Source organism: Vulpes lagopus, chromosome 4 (genome assembly GCF_018345385.1).
Source record: "Vulpes lagopus strain Blue_001 chromosome 4, ASM1834538v1, whole genome shotgun sequence".
NCBI lineage: Eukaryota > Metazoa > Chordata > Mammalia > Carnivora > Canidae > Vulpes > Vulpes lagopus.
The window spans coordinates 121,374,973-121,402,814 of NC_054827.1; the positions used below are offsets into that span (position 1 = coordinate 121,374,973).

Here is a 27,842-nt window from a genome sequence, read left to right on the forward strand (position 1 = left end):
ACTTCTGCAATACTCCTCCACCAGAGTGGGTTATTTTACTCTTCAGTGCAAGGGGAGCCCTTGCACCCTGGGGAGCCCTTGATGCTGCCATCAGCCCTCAAACACAGGTGTCATCACACCTGTGAACTGCCCCCGATTTGGAGTCTGGGACAATACTCTTCCCTCAGTGACAAAGAGCCTGTGCATCTCTGCTAAGGCTTAGTGGGGACGGAGGTCACATAAGGACAAGAATATTCTGAAATGTATCAACTTTTTCTACAGCACCTCAGGATTTATAAGAGAACTGGTATAAAATAGTCCACAGATTAAAAATGTTCAAACTGCAATTTCCCTTTTCTCAACTTGTGAATGGATGCGCCAGATGTCCTTATCCCTACAATGGAATACTACTCGCCAGCCCCAAGAACAAACCATTGGTCATGCAATGCTACAAATGACCTTGAAATATCCTGTGCTAAGCGACGAGGCCAGACTCAAAAGGTTATAGATCATGTGATTCCATCCATATGGCATTATGCTGAACAAAGGGATGGAGCAACAGACCGGTGGCTGGGAGAGTGGGGGGCAGAGGGTGGCCACAGCAGACACAGGGAACCTTCTGAAGTGGTGATGCTGTCCTGTACCGCGACTGTAGTGGTGTTCACCTGACAATATTTGATACAGAAAGAGGACCTTTGGGGCTCCTGGGTGGTTCAGTTGCTTAAATGTCTGCCTTGGGCTCAGGTCATGATCCCAGGGTCTTGGGATCCATTCCCATGTCAGGCTCCTTCCTCAGTGAGGAATCTGCTTCTTCCTCTGCTCCCTGCTCATACTCTTTCTCGCTATCTCTATCACTATCTCTGTCTCTCAAATAAATAAATAATCTCTTTTTAACCCTCTGCCAGCCCCAGTGTGACTATTCTTCAAGTGGTGACTTTGCATTTCACAAAGGTAGGGGAGCCTCTGCAGGAAAAGAGGCAGAGTTTGCAATTCAAATCCTAGCAGTAGGATTTGAAGGTCAACCAACATTAATCCAAATGGAGTCCCAGCTTAATAGGCAAGCCCCGAAGACCTCACAACAGATGCTGCTAGGTACCAATGGTGAATGAACACCTCACCTTCCACATGACTGCACACACAAGCCTTGGAACTAAGGGGTGGCCACACCACACCCCCAGTGCCACGGCATGTGCAAGACTGTAACAGGCCACCAGAGGCCAGGCAGACTGGAAATAAATCAAAAGCCTATGAAGACAGAGCCCCAAGAAGCAGACAAGAGCAGATCCTGCTGTGGCAGCAGCAAGTGCTTCCTGGGGCCATGCGGCCAGAGTACGGCTTCCAAGACTCATCAGAGAGCCTGCCTGCACCAGGCTGGGGAGGGCTCCCATTGAATCTATGAATCGAAATAGCTTGTATTTTGTATTCCATACTTCTAAGTAATTCATTTTTATTATCTTTTGGAAATAAACACTCATTGTCTACAACATCCTGCTGGGGTGTGTTAGAGCATAGGTCTGAGTAGGTCTAAGCTCCGCTCCCCCCCCCCAAAAAAAAAAAAAAAAAAAGCTCTGCTCCCTTGGGGCTATTGGACATGTATGCGAGTGATTTCCCCCTAAACACAGCGGGGACATTAAGCACTTAAGAATCACAATATATTACACTATTTCCTTTAGTTTTATCTTTATGATACCATTGTGACATACTTATATGAAATTTTGGCATACTAGGTTATAGTATCCATTAATTTTATTCAGGATAACAGAGGAGAACAATACAAGATGTTATAAAAAGGGAAACTGAATTAGGTAGGATAAAGAAAACTCATAAACTCCTGGATTTATGAACAGCCACAGCATGCCTTCAAACAGCTGAATGAGGACACCGGCCAAATCCCAGGCTATATCCACTTTTGGCTCATTTATTTTAAACACTGACTAGGTTAAGCATTTGTTATTGTAATTCAGGGAATACAATTCCCAGATCCAGAGGCTTCTGACATAACATCAGAATAGGAGCAGGTAGTCTCAATAGGGGCATCCTGGAGCTGATGGAGAACACTTAGGAGATTAACTCCTACTAACATGAAAAGAGCCAAACACTCACATACACACCACACACACATGATCCACGCAACACAAATGCCACACACTCACCAAATATAGACCACACACATGTCTTGCCAAACATGTATAGAAAAAGACAGGCACAGATCAAGGATAGCAGACCAGAGGAATGGACTCACTCACTGGTCTTCCTGCACACCCAGCCAGCTGGAAGCACCGTGGCCTTGGTGGAAGCTCCAGTTACAAAGCTTCCCAAAGCAAGAGGGACGATGGCAGCCTCTGACAATAGCTGGCTCTCAGAGCTATTTAGATTTTCAAGCATTTAAGTCCACTGACTAAATTAGCTTTTATCTTCTTTGGTTTAAAAAGTTAAGTGAGGGGCGCCCAGCCGGCTCAGTCAAGAGAGTGTGCAGGTCTTGGTCGTGGGGTTGTGAGTTCGACCCCCACGTTGGGTGCAGAGATTACTGACATAAATAAACTTAAAAGAAAAAAAAAAAGTTAAGTGAAACACTGCAATTAATAACACCTCTGTAGTTTCTGTGTCTTAAATGCTATCAACTGGTGCAGTCCATCTTTTCCACCCCCCTGGACCTCAAATGAACAGGGGTCATGAAGGAAATGACACTTCTGGACCCCAACAGAAACACACAGACAGGGAGATCAGCCCTGTACAGATGGCCAGTGCCCTGAGGCAGAAAAGAGAAACAAGAGGAATAAGGCTGGGAAAGGAAGAAGGGAAAAGTCTTTACCTGTAGATGATATTCTTGTGTTCACAGAAAACCCTGCAGAGCCCCAAAAGCATCCTGGGGCTGCTATGTGAGCTGGACTGGGTCTCAGGATGTGCAGTTGGTACACAAAACCAACTACACTTCTATAAACTAGCAGCATGCCATAGCAATGAAACGCTTTCTCAAGTACCATTTAAAAGAGCATTCCAAAATATGAAATGCTTAGGGACGAATATATAAAATACAAGTAATGCTTGCACATGAAACACTGTGAGACTGAAATACATGGAGCAAGACCATGCTCTAGGACTGAAGGACCAGACGCTGGATGCCAGTTCTTCCCAAACTCCAGACTGGCTCCAAGCTCAGTCAGATGGCAGCAGGCTCATCTGGAGATACTTACTTACCCCCTGATTCTCTAACATAAACATGGAAATGCAAAGAACCTATAGGACCCAAAACTATTCTAGAAGTACAAGAGTGGGGGAACTGGCAGGACAGCTGAGGTGACCAAGTGGTGGCAGTGCTGCCGTGATGGCTGGCAGAGGGGCCAATCGGGGGCCGTGAAAAGAGTCTGCAAATAGGTTCGTACATTCGTGCCCCACGGCACTCTGAGAAAAGTGCCATGGGAACTCAAGACAGAAAGCATGGATGTTTTCACAAAAAAATGCTGAAAGAACCACCCTTCAGGGGATTGGGTGAGGAGATGACTCTTCACCCTCATGCTCTGGCATACACAAAAATTAACTTGGAATGGTAAACACTAAAGCTATTTCACTTCCAAAAGAAACCAGAGAAGAAAATCTTCATGCTCCTGGGGTAGGTACTTGGAGGGGACAGAAAAAGAATGAAACAGAAAACCCGACATACTTGATTTCATAAAAATTTAAATCTTTTGCTCTTCAAAAGAAACCATTAAAAAAAATAAAATAGCAAACCACAGATGCAGAGAAAAGAATTTACATTACATCTGACTTAGATCCAGAATAAAGAATTTACAACTCAGTAACAATAGCCAAATTAAAAAAAAAGGCAACTATCTGAATACATATTTTCTAACAGAAGACAGATACACAAATGGCCAATAAGTACATGAAAAAACAATTCTTAGTTATCAGAGAAATGCACATGAAAACCACAACAAAGCACGGTTCAGCATCTACTACGAGGACCAGAAGTGAAAACGAGGAACTCACGACCCCATGTCCCATATCTCTTCCCCTCTAGACCAAATCTCCCCCTAAGAATTGTCCAAGAATGTATGATCTAAAATGCCCCTGCTTCCGTATCTTTTTTTCCTTAACTTTTACTTTGAAAACTTTCAAACCAACAGAAAAGGTGAAAGATTAATTCAATGAACTGTCACACCTCTTCACCTAGGTTCAATCACTAATATGTTGCCACCTTTGTACACATACACATGTGCACGCTGCACACACGTGCTCACACATGTACACTACACGTGCTCATGCCACATGCATGCACATGCTTTGCACATGTGCACTGCATACATGGGCTCATACATGTACACATACATGCACACACTACAACACATGTATGCATTCTAAACACCTGCGTGCGCACTCTACACACGTGAATCCCACACATGTACACTCACAGGCATGCACATGCTCTACACATGTGTACACACTGCACACACACAGAAGTTCACTCTACACATACTCTATGCACATACACACATATGCACTCTATGCAGGCACACATATGCAGTCCACACGCACACACTTTTTTGGGCTGTACCACACGAGCACTCTGCAGGTGAAACCACTTCGCCCTTAAGAACTTCATCAGGGGTTCCCTGAGAACTCCTCATTACTACAAAACACCTAGAACTCACATTCAAATTTCCCCTATCATTCCAATAGTGTTCTTTCTACATGTTTTATCCCCCAAATCTGTAGAAGGCCCTTTCTGTTTGGGTGTGTCTGTTTCCTAATTATCAGATTAGGGTCCACCATCCCACTTCCTCTTGAACCCACTTTAGGTCTCCCTCTGCCTTCCCCACCCTCCAGCCAGCAGGAGGAAGAGGAGCAGAGGAAAAGGAAGAGGAGGAGGAAGGGAGGTGAGAGAAGGGGTAGCGGGGAGTAGAGTGAAGGATGAAATTCACTGGCTCACACACCCACTTGGGTGGTTGGTGGATGTCTCACTTTCTGTCCACCTGCACACACCTGCTAGCAGTAGCAGCTAACTCAAGCCCCACCCCACCAAGTCTTGGCCCAGCATAAATCAACCTTGGGTCCCATGGGAGTTGTCTGGGGAGATGGTAAGAACACAAGAGCCCAGGGATCCTAATTCCTAAGGTACCCAGCTGTCCAGTCTGGTGGTGGGCTGGGCCTCAGTCCTGGTCCCTGGAACGAGCTCCCCCAGTGGCTCTTTGGCACACTCCTTGAGGACTCAGGGCCTCACAGAGAGGGTGCTCTATGGACCAGAGCATCAGCACCACGGAAGAGCCTGACAGAAAAGCTGAGTCCCACAGTGATCTGCTGAACCAGAACCCGATTTTAATAAGCTCACCAGTTGATTTATGTCCACTGAAGGATCACTGCAGCAGATAATCATTTTCTGTTCCTGACTCCTACAGTAGGTAATGTTCTCTAGGCCTTTCCAATGTTTTCACTGGTCTTCCCCCAACTAAACTATAAATACACTGAGGGCAGAAAACACATTTTTTCCTTGCATATCCCACAGCATATAGCACAGAACAGATACTAAATAATGCCTAGTAACACTGGGTCTTCCAGCTGAAAGCAATGGAGTGACCCAAAGGGGACCCCAGGCTTCACACAGCTCAGCCTTCCTACATTGAACAGAAAGGAGCTGACCTCTGCCCTGCAGCCCTTGCTTCCTCTCCTCACCATAGGCCCTGGAGCCTTCTGGAAACCCTGCACTGAGGACAGCCTGGCAGATGGGAGGCAAAGCTTCTATTCCCACATGTGTTCAAATGTCTGAACGGGACAGTGCCCAGAAATCAAGGCTTAACCCTGAAAACTTTTAGCAAAAAAGAGGTCACCCTCAATCAGATACTTAATAAGTCTTTCTGAATGACAAAAAATAGAGTATTTCCAAGCAGTTTTGAAATGTTGCTCAGTAATTAATTACTTCATTATCTAAGAATAACTAGCACCACATTTACCTTATAATGAAGTTAAGACATTGCAACATGTCTGACTCTGGAACCAATTTAAGGACGAGAGCCTAGCAGGAGGGACACAGCATGACAAGAATGATCCACAAGAGGAACCGTGTAAAAGAACTTGTCAAAGAAACCACATTTGGAAAGCAGCACCTACTCTGAATGCCTCTAATCTAACCACATTTTCCCTACAGTGCAGAGTCCAAGAGAGGATGGCTAACGTTCAGCACAACCAGTACGAAGTCTCATAGAAACGGGGCCAAATCTCAAGCTGCCCAGATTTCTGGCACATGAGAGTGGGCTGGCCTCCGGGGCTACCTAGGGCACTTGGCAGGTGGCAAACGTACCTGGGGGTCTGCTGCACCTCCGCCCACCAGCGGTAGTCGGTGTGGCTGACGAGCAGCAGGATCTGGCACCAGAGCAGCACGAGGGCTGGATGTGTGGGCACCATGGCACGCACCCGGGCGTTCAGCCTCTCTAGGCCATAGAAACTGCCGTCGGTGCTGTCTACCGTGAAGAGTCTAGAGGCAGCTGCTGTGATTCTCCGGAACATTCCTAGAAATAAAAAGTAGAACCGAGAGGAAAATGTCTTTGTTGCTCATTATGGCCCAATGCTTTGCAGATCTTGCATAAAAAAGATACATCCTCAGCTCTTTCCTATACTTACATGTTCATACCATTTGGCATCTAGAAGATCGCGCTTTCAAAGAAAAAAACCCGATATCCTGCTTATTTAATGGAGCAGCCAAGGATGCTAACATTTTTACTCTTCCAGGCCTTCTCTCCACTGCTGTCAGCAAGTTCTCCAGGAGCTCTGCAGTAAGAGCCATGTCTGTGCATGATAGTGGACCCAGTTCCACTGAAGAGCAGGCGGCCTGCACTTCGTGCTACAGGTTACTACCCCTTGGACAGAGAGGCCTCCACAGGGCTGAGCCACATTCACTCTGGCAGGAGCGGCAGGACCCTCACCACATCTTACTCCTGCTCGAATAAACATCTCCTTGGCTTGCAAAGAACTACAAGTTGCCACAGCAAGTGCCCAGAGAAAGAAGACAGTGTTCTACACAGGACCCCAGCTCATGGTCTGCACACTACTGAGAACAGAGAGCCAGGTGATCTCTGTGCCTAGTATGGGATGTCGTGGGGCAGGGCAACCACACAGTCAGCCACCCACACTCAGCTTGGGAGTGTCACAGACACACCCAGTGGCATTCTACCCATAAGCCTGTCCACAGCATCCTCCTTAGGGCGTGGACAAATCCCCTCTGGGAACTAATGATTTCTTTCTATCCCATCCTTTGAATGGATACAGTCAGCTCAACACACCTCTCCTGTCATCTGCTGTGACTTCACATGAGCCGGCCCTCCTCACCCCAAAGACCCAGAGACACGTACATACTGCAGAGCACAGCAGGGAATACATGACACAGAGTAGGCTAAGGGCTCCCTGCCCTCTGTATCTTGAGTCTTCTGGCACTGCTGCTAGAAAGTCAAAAATCTTCTCTCAGATTGAGGTAAATCTTCTCTTCAGATTTACCTCAAATGCAAAGGGATCCTAATCTAGGCAAAAACAGGACTTTCCCCACTACTTTATGACTGGTTATGCTTCTGACCTGAGGTGGAGAAAAAGAGCTAACAAAAGCAGGACAGTCATAGCATGCAATACCAGCCTGGCCTCCTGGGATCCCCAGGGAGCACAGCACACAAACTCAGAAAAACAATTCCAATGAGTTGTCCAATGCTCATCTTTTCTCTGGCCCTGTTTTCAGGGGTTTCTCTGGGTGCTGCGTGGACAGGATCACCCATTGCTGGTCGACCCAGCCTGGGTCAGATACCTCTCTGTGCCCTCCATTACTGTGTGAGCTCCTTGTGGGGCTAATGGATGCACAGGAAGAGGCAGGTACTGCATGAAGGAACACTGGACTGGGGCACAGAGCAGAGGGAATGACAGCAGACAGGAAACCATGGTCAGAGCTGTGTTCCACACGACTGGACATCAATACAGGCTCTGAAATCAGTAAATGGTTCTACCATTCACTTGGCCCCTGGCTGTACATTACCTAGGGTCTGTTTTCTCATTTGCAAAATGGAATTAAGAGTAGCAGCAGCTCACATAGCTGCAATAGGATCAGTACAGCACTGGGCAATGCAAAGGACCACCAACTGGGGCTGCTGCCAGGGGCTGCTAAGAAAGTTCACCTGGCTTCTGGAGGGGCCATCAGTAGAGATGAAGTTAGATGGCTCACCAGGGCAAGGAAGAGTATACAGTGCCACTGGGGTTTGAACATCTCCCACAATAGCACGGAGCACGTTGGCAAGAAGCAGCTATGCCAGGTAACAAGTTCAATTTTTATCGTGTGAGGGGTTGGCAAGACAACAAATCACACACTAGCTAGAGGGAGAATGGACATGAGATACCAAGGCTGCCAAGTCAGTGGGGTGACCCAGACTCTGTCGATGATGATGAGTCACCTCTGCAGCAATAACCAGGGCAGGTCACAAAGGTGACAATCCTACTAAGAGAGGTGAAGGGACAGAGGCAGGGAGGGGAGAGACAGGGGAGAGGGGCAGGGGGAGAGAAACGGTGGGTGGGAGACAGGTGGGGGAGAGAAACAGGAGAGAGATGGGGAGGGAGAAGAGAGACAGGGAGAGATGGGGGAGGAGAAGAGACAGGGAAGGAGAGACAAACGGAGGGGGAGAATGACAGGGAGGGGGAGAGACAGGGAAGGAGAAAGACAGGGGAAGGGGAAGAGAGACAGAGGGGGGAGAGATGAGGAAGGGGAGAGATGGAGAAGGGGAGAGAGGGACAGGGAGGGGGAGAGACGGGGAGGGAGAGACAGGGAAGGGAGAGAAGTAGGGTTGTGGAGAGGAGAAAGGGACAGAAGGAGAACAGAGATCAAGCATAGAAACCAGGACCAAGAACACTCAATGGAGAAAAGACTTCTCTTCAATAAATGGTGCTAGAAAAACTGGATATTCACAGACAAAAGACAAAAACTAGACCACTACCACTCACAAAAATAAACTTGAAACCAGTTAGACTTAAATGTAGAACCTGAAACCACAGAACGCCTGGAAGGAAACAGAGGGGAAAGCTTTTTGACATGGGTATTGATAACAAAATTTTTTGGGTGTGACACCTAGAGCACAAGCAACAAAATAAAAAATAAGCAGGCAGGACTACCCCAGACTGGAAGCTTCTGCACAGCAAAGGAAATTACCAATAAAATGAAAAGGTAACCCACAAACTATACATCTAACAAGGGGCTAATATCCAAACTACATGAGGAACTCCTACAACTCAGCATAAAGACAAAGAATCCAATTAGTAAGTGGGCAAAGGACCCACGCAGACAGTTTCCCAATGAAGACACACAGATGGCCCAAAAGCACATGCAAAGATGCTCAGCATCACTCATCAGGGAGATGCCATCTCCTACCTGCTAGAATCGCTACTATTAGAGAGGAGGAGGAGAAAAAGGACCCCTCGTGCACCATTGGGGAGCATGCAAACTAGTGCAGCTGCTGTGGGGAACAGTGCAGAGGAGCCTCAAAAAGTTAAAAGAACTGCCATTCGATCCAGCAATCCCACTACTGAACATTTATCTGAAGGAAACAAAATCATTGTCTCAAAGAGTATCTGCATGCTCACACATACCACAACCATGACACAAAAAGACAACATTGACATATGAACGAACAGCAGATGAGGTGCACATACACAATGGAGTATTACTCAGCCATAAAAAGGCAAGACTGAGGGATCCCTGGGTGGCGCAGTGGTTTGGCGCCTGCCTTTGGCCCGGGGCGCGATCCTGGAGACCCAGGATCGAATCCCACATCGGGCTCTCTGCATGGCGCCTGCTTTTCCCTCTGTGTCTCTGCCTCTCTGTCTCTCTCTCTGTGACTATCATGAATAAATGATGAATGAATAAATGAAAAATCTTTAAAAAAAAAAGGCAAGACTGACATTTGTGACAATTTGGATGGCCCCCGAGGGCATCATGCTGCATGAAATAAGTCAGACAAAACAAGACTAATAGTGCATGATCTCACTTACATGGAGAATCTAAAAACACCAAACTCAGATGGAGAGAATGGACTGGTGGCTGCCAGAGACAGGGACTGCGGGGATGGGGTGGGGGTGCCATCGGGCAAAAAAGTTCTAAGTCCAGAGCTCTCATGCACAACATGGTGACACTAGTTAACTCTGCTCTACAGTGTACTTGAAAGAGGCTAAGAGAGTGGATCTTAAAAGTTCTCATCTAAGGAAAAATAAAATGTCTAACGACATGAGGTGATGGATACACCTGAACTTGCCAGGAGATGATTTCGCAGTAAGTTCACACCTCAAATCATTAGGCTGTACCCCCTCAGCAACTCAGCGTTTTGTGGTCAATTCTACCCTTGGAAAGCCAGGGTCAGGGCGAGGTAGAATCCAGGGACATCTACCATCAAGAGGCTAGAAAGCAAAGATGATAAAGTCAGGCAGTGAGGGCCTCCACCCCACATGCTCAGGCCTGGTACCCACAAGGTGAGGTGGCAGGAAAGAGCAGCAGCGGCCTCTGCAAGGGTGTTCCTGGTCACACTGCTCTGGGTGCAAAAACCAGAGGGGAAGCCCAGCTCAAGAAGCAACAGGAATAGACTCCTGTTGGAAAGCTGTGTAGTCAATGCAGGAGAGAGGATGGAGGAAGCCACAGAGCACAGACAGGGTCAGTTTGTTTTGCATCGGAGGTGGGGTTCACAGCACAGCAAGGCCTAGCCCCACAGGGAAGACAGACATGCATGCTGTTACCCAGGCTGTGCCAGGGACTGCAGAGTGAGCTCTGGAAAGGCTCAAGACAAAAAGTGGCAGGAGGGGGTGAGAGGAAGGGCCACAGGGCTGTGTCTCCCTGAGGTGAGAGAGAGGAGCAGAGCACGGGAATGGTGAGGACACACACACAGGCCCGCTCGATGCCCTTGGCAGGTGGCTGATGCCACTGCTAATCCTGCCATGACATCTGCCTCTGCTGCCCATCACCTGGGGCCTCCTGGCTGTCATCCCCACAGCTCTGACCCCCAAGGTTGTCCTCCTGCCCAACAGGGTTGTTGCTGGGAAATAGTCACCCACTGGAGTGAACCTTTGTATGGGGTGGAGGCCGCTGAAAGATACACCAAAGAAACACCAGCAAAAGGGCTGGAGGTCACTTTCAGTCCATGGCAAGAGAGCCTTTTCTCTCTTCCTCCGCCAGCATCACCAGGGTGCTGATGTCCGGGACAACTGAGCCCCAGGAAGGAGAGAGGCCTGGGCTCTAATCTCCACATGGGGAAGAGTCACCAGAGACCAGAACACCCTCCCACACAGGCACTCCCACAGTGGCAACTGTGGTTAGCCACTGAAATGCTGCTGTTTATCTGCTACAGGAACTATAGTGAGCATAGTCCTTGACCTGAACCAGAAGATGCTCTGACGGGGCTTCCCTTCCCAGTCTCCTAGGCAGCCACCACTGGCTGAGGAAAGGAAGTTGCGCCCACGGCACAAAGTCTGTGACTGGGAGGTAAGAGAAGCCAGGAGAGTCAGGACCTGGGAGAAGGGACAGGGCCCAGGGCCAAGTGCCGGAGCCAGAGCACAGAAGAGCACCAGGACAGGAAGGCAGACCCAGAAGACTCCTTGTTCCACCCTCTTGGTGCTGAACAAGAGGTCTAGCCAGGAGTCCTGGAAGCAGAGCTAGAGGCAGAGGCTCCACATATCAGACTCTGGAGCTGCAAGAAGTGCTCTGCAGATGTGAGCTGCTGTGCAACCCAAGCAGCAGCGCAGTGCAAGAGAAAAGAACAAATGGTTGGGTTTTCTTTTCTTTTCTTTTTTTAAAGATTTTATTTATTTATTCATGAGAGACAGAGAGAGAGAGAGGCAGAGACCCAGGCAGAGGGGGAAGCAGGCCCCATGCAGGGAACCCGATGTGGGACTCGATCCCAGGTCTCCAGAATCACGCCCGGGGCTGAAGGTGGCGCTAAACCACTGAGCCACCTGGGCTGCCCTGGTTGGGTTTTCAATCTCGGTTTTACCATAGTACCATCTGGAGCCTAAACTTTCTCTTCGTAAAAGCGGGTCTATTTCGTTGAGCTGTTCTAGGGACTGATGGGGCACCACACCCCACAGCCAACACTGTGATTCCTTGCAGTGTGACCATCCCCGTCTTTGCCCAAGTGTGACTCTGAATCATAACAATTGTACTGCTACAGGAAGAATCGTTTCTGAAGGTCTCAATTTTCAGTGGAGGACTGGAATTCATTGCCTTTGTTTAAGCAAAGCATAAATAAAAATCCCCAACTTCATATGCTAGATGCACCTACTTATATCAAAATATAACATGACTTAAAATGTCTCAAAATCACAGTAATTTTGCTCCCTTGTTATCTTTAGAAGAAATGTAGTCAAAACAAACAACATGCAAATAGACACTTATAAACACACTGACAACTTATTTGCAAATATTGAACCAAATGAACAGCATGCAAAGACACTGTAGCAAAGCCACTGGTGCTCCAGCACCCGGCCCCAAGCTCCTTAGTAGAATGCACTGCCCCGCCCCTCACACCCTGTTTATTTAATTAAATAAAATTTAAAAGTACCTCCTTAATCACACTAGTTACATTTCAAGTGCCCAAAGGTCACATGTGGCTGGAGGTAACTGAATCACTGCAGGCAGAGAATGTTCCCACAATGCAGGAAGCACTAGTGGACAGCACTGGCTGTCATAGCCTACACAATACCTCCCCTGACCTTTGAGAAAAGGAACAGGAGGAACTAAAGGTGGTGAGTCGGTCTATACCTGGAATGGCACAGAATTTCACGTGATGTGCAAAAGAACATAGAAGAGGTCACTTTTGTCCGAGGAGGGAAGCAAGCAGCGTTTAGAGGTGTCCTTCTGGTATCAGATCCAAACTAAACAATGGCCAACTATCAGAATGACCGATGTACTACAAATGATCTATTATTCATGTACCTTATTTTCTCAACTTTAAACTTATTACAGTACATCAGTGAAGCATAAATCAAAAGATCTTCAAAACAAAAATCCTTTCAATGTTAGTAATGAAGAGGGCTTGATACTCAAGTCCACTTGATAATTCTGGCCACGCCCCTGTCCAAGGGCAAAGGCAATTAAATGTAGTAGCCATGAAGACGCCTCCTTCTCTGTGACCCCTGCCCCTCTCCACCTCCCCAGTTGCCTAATGATTGTCGCCCACCGACCCTCGCCCATGCACTCTCAGTAGCCATCTGGCTGGAGCACAGCAACATCTCACCTTCAGGCCTTAGCTTAACATCACCTCTTGGGTGCCTATCATTGCACTACTTGCTTCCTTCACAGGAAATATCCAGACTCATGATTCTCTGCCTGTGTATCATCCTCCCCAATGGACTGCAAGCCCCACGAAGGCAAGAGCCACATCAGCCTTCCTGAACACCATGGATCCGGAGTGCAGTCCAGTGCCGGCTGACTTTGTGCACTTTTGCCAAATGAAGAAAGTCTGAAAATGAGAACTATCTCCAGCTCTGAGGGTACTTGGTGTGTGTGCATGTTTTAGTTTGTAATACAGTAATATGTACACAACTTAAAAATCCAGTAATAGAAAGGCTTCTGATTTTTCAAATGTCCTGCCCCACCCTTCTTCAGGCAACAACTGATTATATTGTTTCTAGTTCTGATAGTTGCCTCCAAAATTCCACTCGACATGTTTTCACCACTGGTAACAGACCATCTATCATTCTGCCTGCTCCTCTCATCTTACTATTATGAAGAATTCTCACTCCCTCTCAGTGAATGCTGTCCAATCTCTCATCTAGGCCAGGTGGGCGAAAGCACGCAGGGACTCATGGATACTCATAAGACTCATACCGGGGCTGAGGCCACAGGTGGCCAGAGGCCATCCTTCCTGCCATGGAGAAGCAGCCCAGCAGAGAATAGAGCCAATACAGAAATCAGAGCTGAAACATGGAAATACTCGATATGGCAATGGAATTAAAAGGCCTGAGGTGGTCATACCTAAAGAGGACAGTCACCTCTATACTTCCAGGAACTCTAACCAGTAATTCCTTTTCTTCTTGCTCTAGTGTAGGATAGGGTCCTGCCCCTGCAAATCAAACTGCTGGACTTGCTGAGTCACGATGAATGATGGTTATAGACTCTACCCTATTAGAGATGAGATGCAGCTCACTCAATTTAAGTTACATTCTCAGTTCTATTTGCTTGTCTCTGTAGCCTCTATTTTCTGTTGTGTCAACTTTAGATATTAATTGTATAACCCCAACAATGCAAAATGAGATTAGTGATTCTTCCATCCCTCCACTTCTTTCTCTACTTTCCACTCCAAAATTAAGTTGGTTAGTTTCTCTTTTCTTTTTCTTGGAAATAAAAACATTCTTTTTTAAAAATAAAAACATTTTCATTCTGCTCTGAAACTATAAGTAAATAAATCTTTAACGTTTTATTCACACATTGACTTTAAAACTGAAAAGCAAACAGTATTTATATTATGATTATGTAAATACAGTTCCCAACAAAGCCAAGAAACCTAGAAGGATAACATTTCTTTCTATGGGTCCTTGGTCATGACCCCTGAGCCACTTAAAGGAGCTTTTTAAAGGTCAAGGGTTTCAATCAAATTGTTGAAAATCACGCTATGTTTTGGTTTGCTTTGTATCTAGACCATGACTTCCTTGCTGTTTGTTTTTCCTAGAGATTAGAATTGCCTCTCATTTTTCTTGCTAAGAGAAGAGGATTTACCAGTACCCTATAACCAAAGTCTTTTAGTTTCTCATTTAATCTAAGCCAGGGCATTCTTCTTAAAAACATTCATTCCTCTTAGCACTGACTGTCCTAATATGGATTGTTTGCTTCCTATGCATGGTGCAAGGCTGCCTCCTTGTGACTTCTCTCTTGGGTTCACTGTCCTTTCTAATTCATAATTATATATAAAAGTACGAAAATAACTTGGGCTTTTAAAAGAGGAAGAAACCCCCAGGTTTACTTTTTTTGTCAACAAAACATTTTTAAATGCACATTAAGCACAGCAGAGCTCAGGCTGGGCAGCAAGGTATCCTACCTCTTAGAGTGTACGGTATAGGACAGGGAATATATAGATGCAATAAGAACAGTAGTCTGAGGCACTTACCAGACTTGAAGATGTGGATCAGACACATGAGCAGGGTGCCTAGTTCTTGACAATAGAAAGTATGTTGCTGTTCACTCATTTCTATTTTTAGCTGCTTTGTAACAATATCCTCCAAAAGAATGCCAACTAGTTGTAGGAGAAACCTTCAAAGAAAGGGAAAAGTCTGATAGGTGACTGTTAAAGAGCACTTATATGAGGTATACTGTAAAAATACATATGGTAGACAGAAGTGGAGTAAAAATGTAAGTTAACAAAGTGCAACATTTAATATCATCCCTTTGGATTAAATCACCTTCTCTCTCTGTGTATCACCTTCCTCACTTAGGAGATGGCAATAAACATATCACCTTCAGGACTGCTACAAGGATAAAATGACATGTAGTGTTTAAAACTTTGCAAACCATAAAGCAGCACAAATATAAGACAACAATCCGCTGTAAAAATTTAATGTTCATTCATTTTGGCCACCTGCTTAAATGTAGCAGAGGGGGCCACAATCCACCTGACTGAACCTGCAAACAAAAGAGTGTCTGGCAGGTTTACTGGATTTAACTCCACAAACACACAGGCACCTTCACCAATGACCAATGAAGGGAAGGCTAAATGGATGTTACCTGGGCCTGCCTGGAAGAAGTAGGTCTGGACAAACCATACTCATGGGACATCTCACCAGCTCTACCTTACTGAGTGCCCTGAATCCAGCAAAGGTGGACAGATACTTGTATAGGCAACAAGCATTTATGAGTCTGACCTGTGATCACTGCCCTCAAGGAGCTTCCAAATAATTTGTGAGAGCAGACCCAATTTGATACCATAAATACACCAGGTGGAACACAGTGGGAACAGTCACCCTGGCGGGAAGAAGGATTTTATTACCGTGTTTAGAATGGCCAGCATACATGAGAATAAAAATGACTTTTAGTGGGTTCTCTTAGATTTTTAAATTCTGTGCAGACAACACAACAGACACTCTTACTGCCAGCCTCAGCCCCCACTGCCATGGTGAGCCACTGTGTGGTCTTTAACAAGGATATGAGATAGGATGTGACAGAACTTAAGAGACACATGAATCCAGGGCCAAAGATGAGGCAGACTGGGTAGAGAAAACATACCCACACAGACTTCTTTACCCCACTTGCAGGGTTTAAGCAAGACCAGGACGTATTGCAGACTTACTGATCGCAAAATGACTTCATGACTTCCTGAAGGCCGTGGGATGGTTAAAGGCTAAGATAAAGAGCATACCTTGAAAATGTTTCCTCTGGCAAAGTCTTCATTTGTTTCCCTTCATGGTGTTCTTCTGGTATTGAAGTACTATCCCCATCTCTTAACCTATTAATTATTGGACAGGAAATTAAATATGGGGAGAAGGAGAGCTCCTGAATACGAGAAAGAACAATATCTTCAGTTGACTGGGAAATTAGAACTCTCAAAATGGCTAGGATTCCTGATATCCACAGTTGGACAGTGCTCACAGATGCCTAAAAGAGAGAAAATAAGTGATAAAGTAAAAAGAGAATTACATTTTTCCTGACTGCTAGTTTCATGAATGAAAATTACCCTTATTTTACCATTCTACCAATAAAGCCAATAAATTATCATTGGTTCAAAAGTGTGGTCCCAGACAAGCAGTATCAATACTATCTAGAACCTAAATTCCCAAGCTCCACCATGCTTCTCCCTAGTAGAGTCCCTAGGTAACTCTGATGAACAGGGGGCACTGCACAGTCATGAATCGAAGATGCCGTCATGAGGCGAGACACTCACCATTGTATCTGGAGTGACGAACATACTTCGTAAAAGCATGTCCACAGGACGGAGGGAAGAAGGAGCCAGGATCTCAAATAAAGTATTTAACACTCCAAGGGCTTCATGAGAATCAATGTGCATCTGTTGCAATGGAACATCACAAATGTTTTCCGGTAAGCCAACAGAAATGAACCTCAAGGTAGGGACCTCAAGGTCAAATAGCCTTGACCATCCAAGTATTACCATTCTTGCATTTAAAAGCATCCTAAACTTGAGTGGTGAACCAGGCAAACAGTTTTTAGAACACCGTAGCAGTTATATGTTTCCCATAGGGAAACTTTTTATTTAGATTTTTTACTATATAAGCAATGTATATTTTCTGTAAAAGATTCAACTATTTAAAACGATGAAAAAAACAGCCAGAATCGCACATTATCAGATGATCACCATCCATAGTCTGGGAACAATTTCTCATGCATCTCTTTATGCACATAATTTACCTAAATGGATATCACACACTTTTCCTTTCTTCACTTTACCTGCACCCCATCCCTACTCAGCCAATTATAACAAATGGTAATAACTGATGCACAACTGACTTTTGAACAAACGGGGGTCAAAGGCACCCACCCCACAGAGTTGAACATTCATGTATAACTTCTGAGTTCCCCAAAACGTTACTACTAATAGCCTGCTGCTGACCAGAAGCCTCACCAATAACAAAACAGCTGACCGACACATATTTTGTACATGTATTACATACGGCACTCTTACAATGAAGTAAAAGCTAAAGAAAACAAAACATTATTAAGAAAATCATAAGGAAGAGAAAATACATGTATAGGATTGTCCTGTATTTATGGAAAAACATCTGTGTGTAAGTAGCTCTGTGCCGTTCAAACCCATGATGTTTAAGGGTCAACTGTATTTCTCTTTAACTTTCTCTATGTTCCCATAATCATATACCCATAGACACGCAAAGTCTTTGAAGTTGTTCTGAAAAATCATTATAAATATCTCTTGCTTTTTTCTCTTAAAAATAGAATGAAGAACTCCCAAGACAACAGGTTTTAAAATCTAACATTATTAACGGATGCAAAATATTCCAAGCTAAGGGTCTACCACAATGTTCAACCACTGACTTCCTGATGGGCACTGCTTATCATCAGGAGTGTGCCCATACCCAGTGAACATGTCTGCGGAGATACGCTGTTCCCAGATGCCCAACTGATCACATGGCTTGATTACAGAAGTTCTGATTAAATGATGGATCATGCAGAGCTTCCACACTCTCAAGTCTTCCCCCTGGGCCTGCATCTGTGCCACTAGCTCTGCCTCTTCTGGGTCTTCAGGAGAAGTACACCATGCCCACAGCCAGGGCCAGCCCCAACCCGCTGAGGACAATCCCCTCTGCTTTCGCCCTGACCACTCTTCCTACCTCTGGCTGCCACTCCGCATCTATTCCTTCTCAGAGTCTGTTTCTTTCCTATGCCTCTCTCTGAGCCAGGCTTCTACACCTTCCACCCCACCCAAACTGCTCCCCATTGGCCTCCATCTCCTGCTTATTTGCTCAGCCTGTGAACAGCCAAAAGCCAACCTCTCTCTCCTCCACCAAATGCTTTCCTTCCTTAGCTTTAACAATGCCACCCCACCTGTTCTTCCTTCCTCACCTCCTCCACAGGCTCGTCCTCCCCTCTCTGGCCTTTAAGTTCAGAGTTCAGCCTCCTCCTTCCTAGCTACACGGGGTCCCATAGTAACCTCTTCCCATCCCAATTTTCACCTCCTGCCCAGTTTCAACTTGAAAACTACAGATTTGTACATCCAAATGCTTTCCTCAGCCTCCCCAGAGTGCCTCCCAGGTATGTCAGGGGCACATGCCCAGACCAGAATCTCATCTCCTCATCTCCCCAGTGCAGTAGACAGATGCCCATCACCATAAGCTTCCTTCCTCACATCTATGTGAAGCCAACAGCAAAGTTTACTGGTTCTGCTTCTACACTGTATGTGGCAGGTGGCTACTGCTTGTCACTTCACTCCCGACTTGGCAGTGCCGCTTGGCAGGCACTGTGTGTTTCACATGGTTTCATGATGGCAGGGATCAAGCTGGACATTTACTATGCCTTCCAGCCTTCGAGCTCCACCTGTTTTTTTTTTTTAAGATTTTACTTATTCATTCATGAGACACACACACACACACACACACACACACACAGAGGCAGAGACACAGGCAGAGGGAGAAGCAGGCTCCCTGTGGGGAGCCTGATGTGGGACTCAATCCCGGGTCTCCAGGATCAGGCCCTGGGCTGAAGGCAGCGCTAAAGCGCTGAGCCACCTGGGCTGCCCTCCATCTGCCTTATATCGTGTACACTATTGACAAATGAAACTGGAACGAAGTTTTTGGAGTACTATTCTAAAGATACAGATCCCTAACCATGATAAAACACCACATTCATCAATTTATGAAAACTGCCATCTATCAATATTACCAGAAGATTCCCTCCCTCTAAAGTAGTTTCTGGATGACAAGTCTGTTAGGAAGCCAGAATGGGGCTGAAGCTGTGAAGACAGTAACTACTACTGCACCATGGCTACACATCTGTATCAACTGCCAAGAGTTATGGACACTGCCTACTACCCAGAGTACTTGCTTCTTTAACTGAGAGAATGAAAATGAACACAGGTATCTGATGACCACATCTTGAAGCGCTTAATACCTAGAGCTCTGCTAATGGCTGGTGAGGCTTCCTGGAGGGACATCACCGACACTCCCTTGCTTCCCTTGGAGACACCCCCCCCCCCCCAAACACACATCCCATTTACCAAGGTGCTACTGCACCTGCAACGGGCACAGAGCATCCTGTCCTCTCACACCTGGTGGCAGCCATGGTTCAGAAACTGTGTCGAGTGGCTCCATCCCACATAACACAGCCAGATAACCTCTTTCCACTGCAATTATGGAAACAACTGATCACACGGCTTGATTACAGAAGTTCTGATTAAATGATGGATCATGGTTGATAAGGGAAAACAAACTCCTTAAGATCAAGTAGCAATGTCTGACTGAGCAGGATGAGAGAGGCAGGTCAGCCAGGCAGGAAAGGACACAGCTCCAGACTCAACCAGTTCCACACTGGCCCCAGTACTCTCCAGTTGCACACCTCTGGGTGGGTTGGTCTATAGCTCTGAGCCTCAGGCTCTGCTCTTGTGAAGCAGGAGGCAACAGCAACCTGAGAAGGTCACTGAAAATAAATGAAATCCCAGCCCTGTGATCGGCACCGATGAGGATCACAAACTGAATCTGTTTTAATTCAGTGAAATGTCAATTGCAAGTGTTGCCTCCTATAAGAAATTCTGCCAGCTATAAACATGTCCCAGTGACCCCACAGCCACAAGACACACAGGGGACAAACCTGCTGCTTGGCTAACATCGGGAGGATGACATCTGCTATCTGCCGAGACAGTCGCTTCCACTTATCTTCATTCTCCTTGTGGCACTGCTGTAGGACCAGGATGAACATCTCCAGCACCTGCAGGTGTGGGGCAAGGGCAGGTCAGAGCACCTCCTGGCCAGTCGTGCTTGCAGAGCACACTGACCCTGGCTCAGCGGGAGGACTCCAGGATACAAACACGATCCCCAAAGAGGGCCTAAAGCACCTGTGCTACCCTGACCCAGGACACATTAGAAACCAGAAGAAAATGCAAGGGGCACACTCTAATTGCACACTCCTTAGGATCATTTGCCATCATTATGCTTCTACGCCTCTATGGAATTTACAAGATTTTATAATCAGAGAAAAGGCACAAAATGAAAATCAAATTTCTATTAACCTTTGGAAAAATGTAAACACAGCCTGACTAAACTATTCTGCAGATGCCTCCTGACTTTCGCTTACATTAATTTCAAGTCTGTGTTTTTACAAAGCTAATCTACTGAGTAGCATTACTTTCAGAAGAGTTACCCATGGTCGAGCAGGAGTTTATGAGTGATCAGTCCTAGGCAGAGATATCTGAAAGTCTGTTTTAGTAAACAAAGTTTTATCGGCACACAGCCATAACCCTCATGAACACAATGGCTGGGGCAGCTTTTGTCCACAACAGCTGACCTGGGATGCTGCAACTGATGCCCTAGAGCCTGCGAAACTGAAAATACTTATCATCTTCCTGTCAACAAAAACACCTATCAACCTGACCTATTTAAAGCTCAAGGGCTACAAAGAGAGCCATGCCAATCTAAGCCCACTCTCTAAGAAGTCTGTCTGCCCACGCCCTCCACAGCTGCCTCTCAGAGGGAGATCTGTACTCCCAACTCTCCTCAGCAAAGGCTAGCCAACCCTCTCGGGCCTCTTGAGAAGCAGACAAGAGCTCCTTGGGCCCATGTGGCTGACAGGCCACTCTCCAGGCCTTCCTCCAACCCAGTGTGCTTTGTATTTTTCACTGTAATTATGGGATTTAATTAAACATTACATAGATCAACCAAAACGATAATGTACAAACAAAGTGTTTCTATGAAAAAGCTTATGACTTTAAGATTCAAAGACAAATAGCTAACAAGAATTACAAAACAGTGAAAGCCAGGTAAGCGCACAAGCTGAACGGTGTCACTGAAGAGGCTAGGTCTCTGCACTGAAGCCACCCCAATCGGCCTGGAATTCCCACTCCTCCTTAAGGAAAACAAATCTACAATCAGCACAGAGGATAAGACCCTGGCTCTACCTCAACATATGGTAAATAGATGTACAAGGTAAAGTCTTTAAATTATTTCAGATGTGAGTTTATTTTTTAAAAGATTTTACTTCTTTGACAGAGCACAAGCAAGGGAAAGGGCAGAGACATAGCCAGAGGGAGAAACAGACTCCCCACTGAGCAGGGAACCTGATGCAGGACTCGATCCTAGAACCCCAAGCTCATGACCGAAAGCCAAAGGCAGATGCTTCACCTACTGAGCCACCCAGGTGCCTCTCAGATGTGAGATTTTAAAAATCTTTTAAAATCTTTTAACCTTTTAAAAGATTAAAAATCTCTTAAAATCTTAAAATCTTTTAAAATCTAGAATTTTAGAATTCTAACATTTTGATGAATGTCAATGAACTGATTTTTGTGTCGTTTTGGAAAAGTGGGTCTTCAACTTATTTACTTCCTTGAATGACCTCGTGACTGTTAGCCAGGTGGCAAATGACCTCCCCACGTGGCTATATGGCTTTAAAGACCAAGCCCTGGCAGGCTTATTCTTCCCTGGCATCTCCCCAGACTAAGAGCTCAGGGTGGCACAAATGATCATCCACTAATTAGCAGACAGGAGGCCTCCCCCTGCAGAGACAATGGGGTGCCAAGGGTTGCCCCAAAGCCTCCTTACCTGATGGTACTGGATGAGTCTCAGTAACATTGACACCACCACCTCTTTTTGGGTTTCAAGCTCTTTTCCTGCATCGGCTTTATTGGTTCCTCTCAGTACAAAGAGATCATGGACTATGGGCTGCAGGGCCGGTATGGCTGCAGTGTAAAAAGGCAGGTTTAGAAGGTATCACACACCATTTATGGGGCAGACAAAGCTTAACACCTCCAAAACATGTCCAAAAAATAAGAAAACCCTGATCCATATATAGCTTATAATAAAGGATAAACTCAGGTTATCAGTGAGTGCTATGGATTATCAGTATATCATCATGGAGACTATAGGTTTTCCTCACCATGTACTGATAATTTTGTGAAATCTTAAAAAGAAAACTAGGGTGTCTGTGATGTAACATCATTTCTGAAAAAAAGAGACACAAATTCAAAAGTCAAATTCAAACTAAAATCCTTCAACTAACTAAAATAACAACCTCCTATTCTAATGTGTACTCTACTGAAAGATTTACCTGAAAAGATGACAGTGTTCTTCATCAGAAAATATTTAAATTAGATTTCTATGCCCTTTTAAGTAATAACTCACTCTCATTAGATAAAGTCTTTCCCCCAAGTCTTGTCTTTATCCAAAGATTTCTCAGTCTAACATCACTACTGGGACAAACCAGAAGAAACACCTTTCATTGGGAAGGGTGTGGCCCAATCATGTTGCTGATGTCACTGCAAGTCACTGTCAGCCTAGTGGTATGCGCGCGCGCACACACACGGGCACACGGATCCTCAGTGCCACCCACACACGGCATACTCGCTGGCTGTTCTACAGATGACCAAGCTTTCTATAAAAGTACAAGGGTCTGTACGCCCATTGATTTTCTATCCAAAGATCCTCTAATCTAGGGAGCTTTAGTCATCTCTCTATTGGACATCTGAACCAGACCCCAAATTCCATACGTGGACAAGCGTGAACTTTTGCTGAGGCAGGAATCTCAGCCCTTATGAGGCCATGGCAAGTTGAGTCCAGTGACTGTGAAAATCAGATGGTGTTCCATGTCTAGTTCTCAACACATTACCTGCTTTACTACAAGCACATGGAACAGAGAATGCTGCACACCACAATACCCTCCTCCCACCTGGGGTCTGCAAAGGTCTTAGGATATACCCTTACCAAAAGCCTCAAAAGCCTACTGATTCCTGACAGTGGAACCAGAGAGGAGTCAGGAAAATGCTGGGAGGTCAGTTTGAAAAGTTCAAGGATTTACAGTTTATTCTTAAAACCATAACTTCCTTGCACAGGTGGGAGGAGGCAGCTTGAGCATCTGATAACTTTCTGTGCTAAGGCCTCTATAAATAATCAGGCACAACAGAATTGTCCTGAACCCAGGCCAAACCACTACTTCCAGTACCACTGTGCAACAAACCAAGTGTCCTTAGACAAGCTACATTTTCCAGTTTTGTGTGTTTCATGTAATTCAACAAAAGTATTTCTATTAGACTCTACCTATACCTCAGGTCACCTGACTGCTGTGCTTTTCCCCTTAGGAGATTATAAGCTCCTGAGAGTAAAAGGGGGCTCTCTTTTCATAACACTTCTAACCAGTATGCACATGCACACACACTCACAGACACACACACATGCACACACATGCACATATACAGCCTACAAAGCACAGAGCAGCTGTGGATACAGTTGGAAGTTGGTGTAATGAAGACTAACACTGTCCAGCACATCATTACTGATGACCACAGGGAAAGGTTTGTCCCGTTACCATGTGTCACAGCCTTCCTCCCACTGGCCATGATGCCATCACAGAGCTGAATGATTTTAGGAATTCCAATGATCTGTTTTGAATGATAGCGTTCATAAGATAGTAATACCAGGAAGAAAAAGATGTTTGGAATAATTGCCTCTGATTCCCTAGAAACAAAAACATCCATTTAGATACTTCCCTTTAAAATTAAATACTGATCAATATAAACAACATGAAATTACTCATGATTCCAAATTTAGAACAAAAGGGAAAGGGACAGGACGAGGGGGCTGTGGAGCAGCAAGTGAGGAGGGAGAGGGAGAGAGCGAGCAAGGAATGAGGGGACAATGGGGAAGGCTGAGGGAATTTCCCCAGAAAGCCCCCAACACCATGGGATGCCCAGAGGTGCTATCTTCTGAGCTCTTTTTCTGCCCCTTCACTCTTCAGTTGAGGAAACTGAGGCTCAAGGGAGAAAAAGTAACTTGTCTCAAATCAGAGTCAAGATGTCACCTGATTGGAGTAAGAAAGTGCTGGATCTCTAGACCCAGAGGCGCTGAGAACACAGCCTTTTTCACCATGTTTCTCACACTAAGAACAGCTGACCCCCAACAACACGGGTTTGAGTTGCACGGGTCCACTTACACACGGAGTTTTTATAAATACAATATTAGACTGTAAACGTATATTATCTTCCTCATGGTTTTTTTAGTAACATTTTCTTTTCTCTGGCTCACATTACTGTAGGAATATACACGATATGTAGAACATATGAAATAGGAGATTGTTGACATTGTCTGGAAGGCTTTGGTCAACAACAGACTCCAGTAGTTGGCTTTTTGGGGAGGCACAAGTTTAAGGAAGATTTTGGAGTGTGCAGGGGCGGGCAGCCCCAACCCGTGTCATTCAAGGGTCCACTGCAGTTCAGCGACTGAGGAGATCTCATGTTCAGGAACTACACTGAGATGCCCATAACTGGCACAGGAGAAATGTTAAGGCCTCCCTGTCCGGCAAGGGGAAGCTGCAATACCAATCAATGAAATGCACAGTAACCATCTCTACTGACGATGGCCACATCTAAAACATGTTTTCTCTAAGAAGCTCAAAAACATCAGTGTCCCAGCAGATTAGACTGCAGTGAGCAGTCTGTCCTCATAATTAAATACTCTGAAATGTGAAATGAAAACTGACAAGTGTAATTCCAGACACAGCTATTTCTAAATGATCTTGAGACACTTACCAATTTTTAAGAGAAACAAAAACACACAGCATGTTAATCAGAGTTCCACCTAAAAAAATATCTAGCAAAAATGCTTAACAATCCTTTAAAGTAAATATTCATCTTAATAATCTAAATCATACATAAATATGTAATAAGGACAAAAAATCTAAAATAACAAAATGCTATTACCTGAACTGGCCTACTTCAATGTACTCAAACTGCTTCAGCACAAATCCAATAAACACCTACAAGCAGGAAAATAAAATTTTCACATCAGTAAAGTGTACAAACTAGGTTACTTTTCTCTCTACTTATTTGTGTAAATCTTTAACCAGGTTCCTGACAGTAGGTAAACTTGTTTGTACACAAAAATTCAGATGTATTCTTCCAGACAAGATAATTCAAGATACTTCCACAAATCCCCTTAAGAACATTTACTAAACAATGGGGTGGACACTATGGAAAAATAGATCACACCCTCCAGAAGACCAAGCAGTACCAAAAATACACATGTGGGGGCCGGGCTTGTTCCAGCTCTCACACACTGAGCAGCACAGATGCCCTGAAACTTGAATCTGGCTTAATAAGAAGATACACACGTCAGTCCGCCTTCCCCTACACCCCGATATTCAAAGAAGCGATGCAGGGGGCTGGTGCCTGACAGGAAAGGGACCCTGAGGACAAAGAGCACGGCATTTCAGGACTGGATTAGAGCCAGTTTCATGTCCAACTCTTCAAGCACCTGCACCCTCTCAACCTCATGCCAGGAACTTTACCTACCTATTGTTTGCTCCCAGCCCTTGGGCCTGATGCAGACAGAGCAGATACTCAACAAATCATGATCTGGATTGAATTAAATGGTCTGCCCGGTCTCATTTTCTACTGTCATCATACTGAAACCCTCAGGACTGGGGATAAAGGGCACTGAGTGATAAAAGCAAATCCAAACAAATGTGAGGCCAGAGCACTTGCAGTAAGAAAAAGCCAACACCACCCCATAAAAGGAGGCTGGAAACTGACTCCACTGGAGTGTGGCCCAGGTGCACTGCAGAAACAAGCACAGCATGGAGGAGCTCTGAGGCCGGCCCCTCTCCCTATCTAAGAGTCAGTTGGAGATTTTAGGAAGATAGATGAAAGCAACAAAGGTTACACTATTTCTGAAAAGAGAGTCTATGGAGGACTAAAGAGAGAATGTGATCCAACTAGAGACAGCCCAGAGAGAGCAGCCTCTCACTTCAGCAGGAGAAAGCTTGGTTCTGCCTGTAAGGAGTCATAACCATATGCTAAGGAGATGGTGGGGTGCAGTCCTGGATGGAGTTGATGGCTCTGTATTCCTAGAGCAGCCCTCACTATGGGCCCAGGCTTCTGCCCAGAAGACCCCCAGATCCCCTTATTGCTCAAGCCCCTGTCAGTATGCACCTGCCTCCCTCTGGGTCAGCACCGCCCGAGGCTTCAGGTGAGGATTCTCCCCCACTGAGACCCCTGTGTCAGAGGAAAGGGGGTAATGTCCCCAACCATCCCCAAGTGAGCATCTTCCCCATGGAAGGGGGTGGCCCTTTCAGACGATGTGCTTCTGATAATTTAGCAGAAGGAGGATTACTCCAAACATCAGCCACCATGAAGTAGCTTCAAGCTCTCCATCAGAAGACAGCCTCCCAATACCGCTGGTGGGAAGATGAGCAATTTCTCTAGGAAGTCCCTTTAAGGAGAACACTGGTGCCAATGGTAACTACAGACAATGCAGATAACTGCATGTACACCAATGTCTACAAAACATTTCCCACCTCACCTGGGAAAGGAGCCCAAGATCATGGCCCAGCAATGACAGTCACATTTCCATGACCTAAAGGCAACTTTATCTGTAGCGAACTTAGCTGGCATGACTCCTGTTTTCAGAGAGTTTGCGTAACCTAGGGGCGAGGACTCCAGAAGCTCTTCTCCACAGTAGCCACACCAGGAAGGCTAGGCAGCTGAGTCCCACTTGTTGAGGGAGTGTCAAAACCGTGCTGGTCAGACAGGCACTAAAAGGGCCTCTAACACAGCACCAGCTACTGTTCCCTTAGACCACATTCCCTTTTACAGACACATGCTGACGTCAGCTTGTTTGAAACTGGATGCCATAATTGTTAATCTGTTCAAAATAAATCCCCGCATTCTGTAAAAACACCCCCACCAACAATTAAGTCTTAACTGTATCTTACAATTGCAATACACTAATTTTGGGGTGGGGAGGGTGAGTGAACAGGAAGAACTGGCACACGAGTAAAGGTCACCCCAAACACAGCCCTACCCAGGCGGACAGTATGTGGGGCGTGTGCACCAGGTCTGGGCATCACCCAGTGCATAAAGTAGGGGAGAGGCAGCGACTGGTGCAGCAACAGCAAAGCTGCACATTTCCCGAAGGTGGGCTTCAGGGTCTCACACGTAACCTTTACTGAATTAGGAAGAGCAGTGGAAGACGAAAGCTGAAAGTGACAAACCTGATCGGAGTCCAGAAGACAGTAATTGACCCGTAACTGAACCAGCTGTGCCAGCAAGTCTAAAACCTGCCTCTGCAGCTGCACAGACGTTGTGGTTGTGTACTGTTTTAAAGCTTTTATAACCAGAGGCTCGAACAAACGTATGTGATTATGAATAGCATTCTACGGGGGAGAAAAAAAGAACAAATTCATGAGTTAGCCTTCAACTGAAAACTTCAAG

General features: G+C 45.6%; 1 protein-coding gene across 3 annotated transcripts in view; it reads right to left on the reverse strand.

The window, feature by feature from the left end:
• HTT (huntingtin) overlaps positions 1-27,842 on the reverse strand; it is a 143,724-nt gene that overhangs the window by 38,383 nt on the left and 77,499 nt on the right. For all 3 annotated transcript variants that reach the window (XM_041751539.1, XM_041751538.1, XM_041751540.1), the window contains 9 exons: positions 27,623-27,784; positions 25,332-25,387; positions 23,942-24,090; positions 22,183-22,319; positions 20,240-20,356; positions 16,848-16,970; positions 16,326-16,561; positions 15,081-15,223; positions 6,272-6,479 (listed from right to left, as the gene is read on the reverse strand). In XM_041751539.1, coding sequence (XP_041607473.1) covers positions 6,272-6,479; positions 15,081-15,223; positions 16,326-16,561; positions 16,848-16,970; positions 20,240-20,356; positions 22,183-22,319; positions 23,942-24,090; positions 25,332-25,387; positions 27,623-27,784 — 1,331 coding nt within the window. The remainder of the gene's footprint in view (positions 1-6,271; positions 6,480-15,080; positions 15,224-16,325; positions 16,562-16,847; positions 16,971-20,239; positions 20,357-22,182; positions 22,320-23,941; positions 24,091-25,331; positions 25,388-27,622; positions 27,785-27,842) is intronic.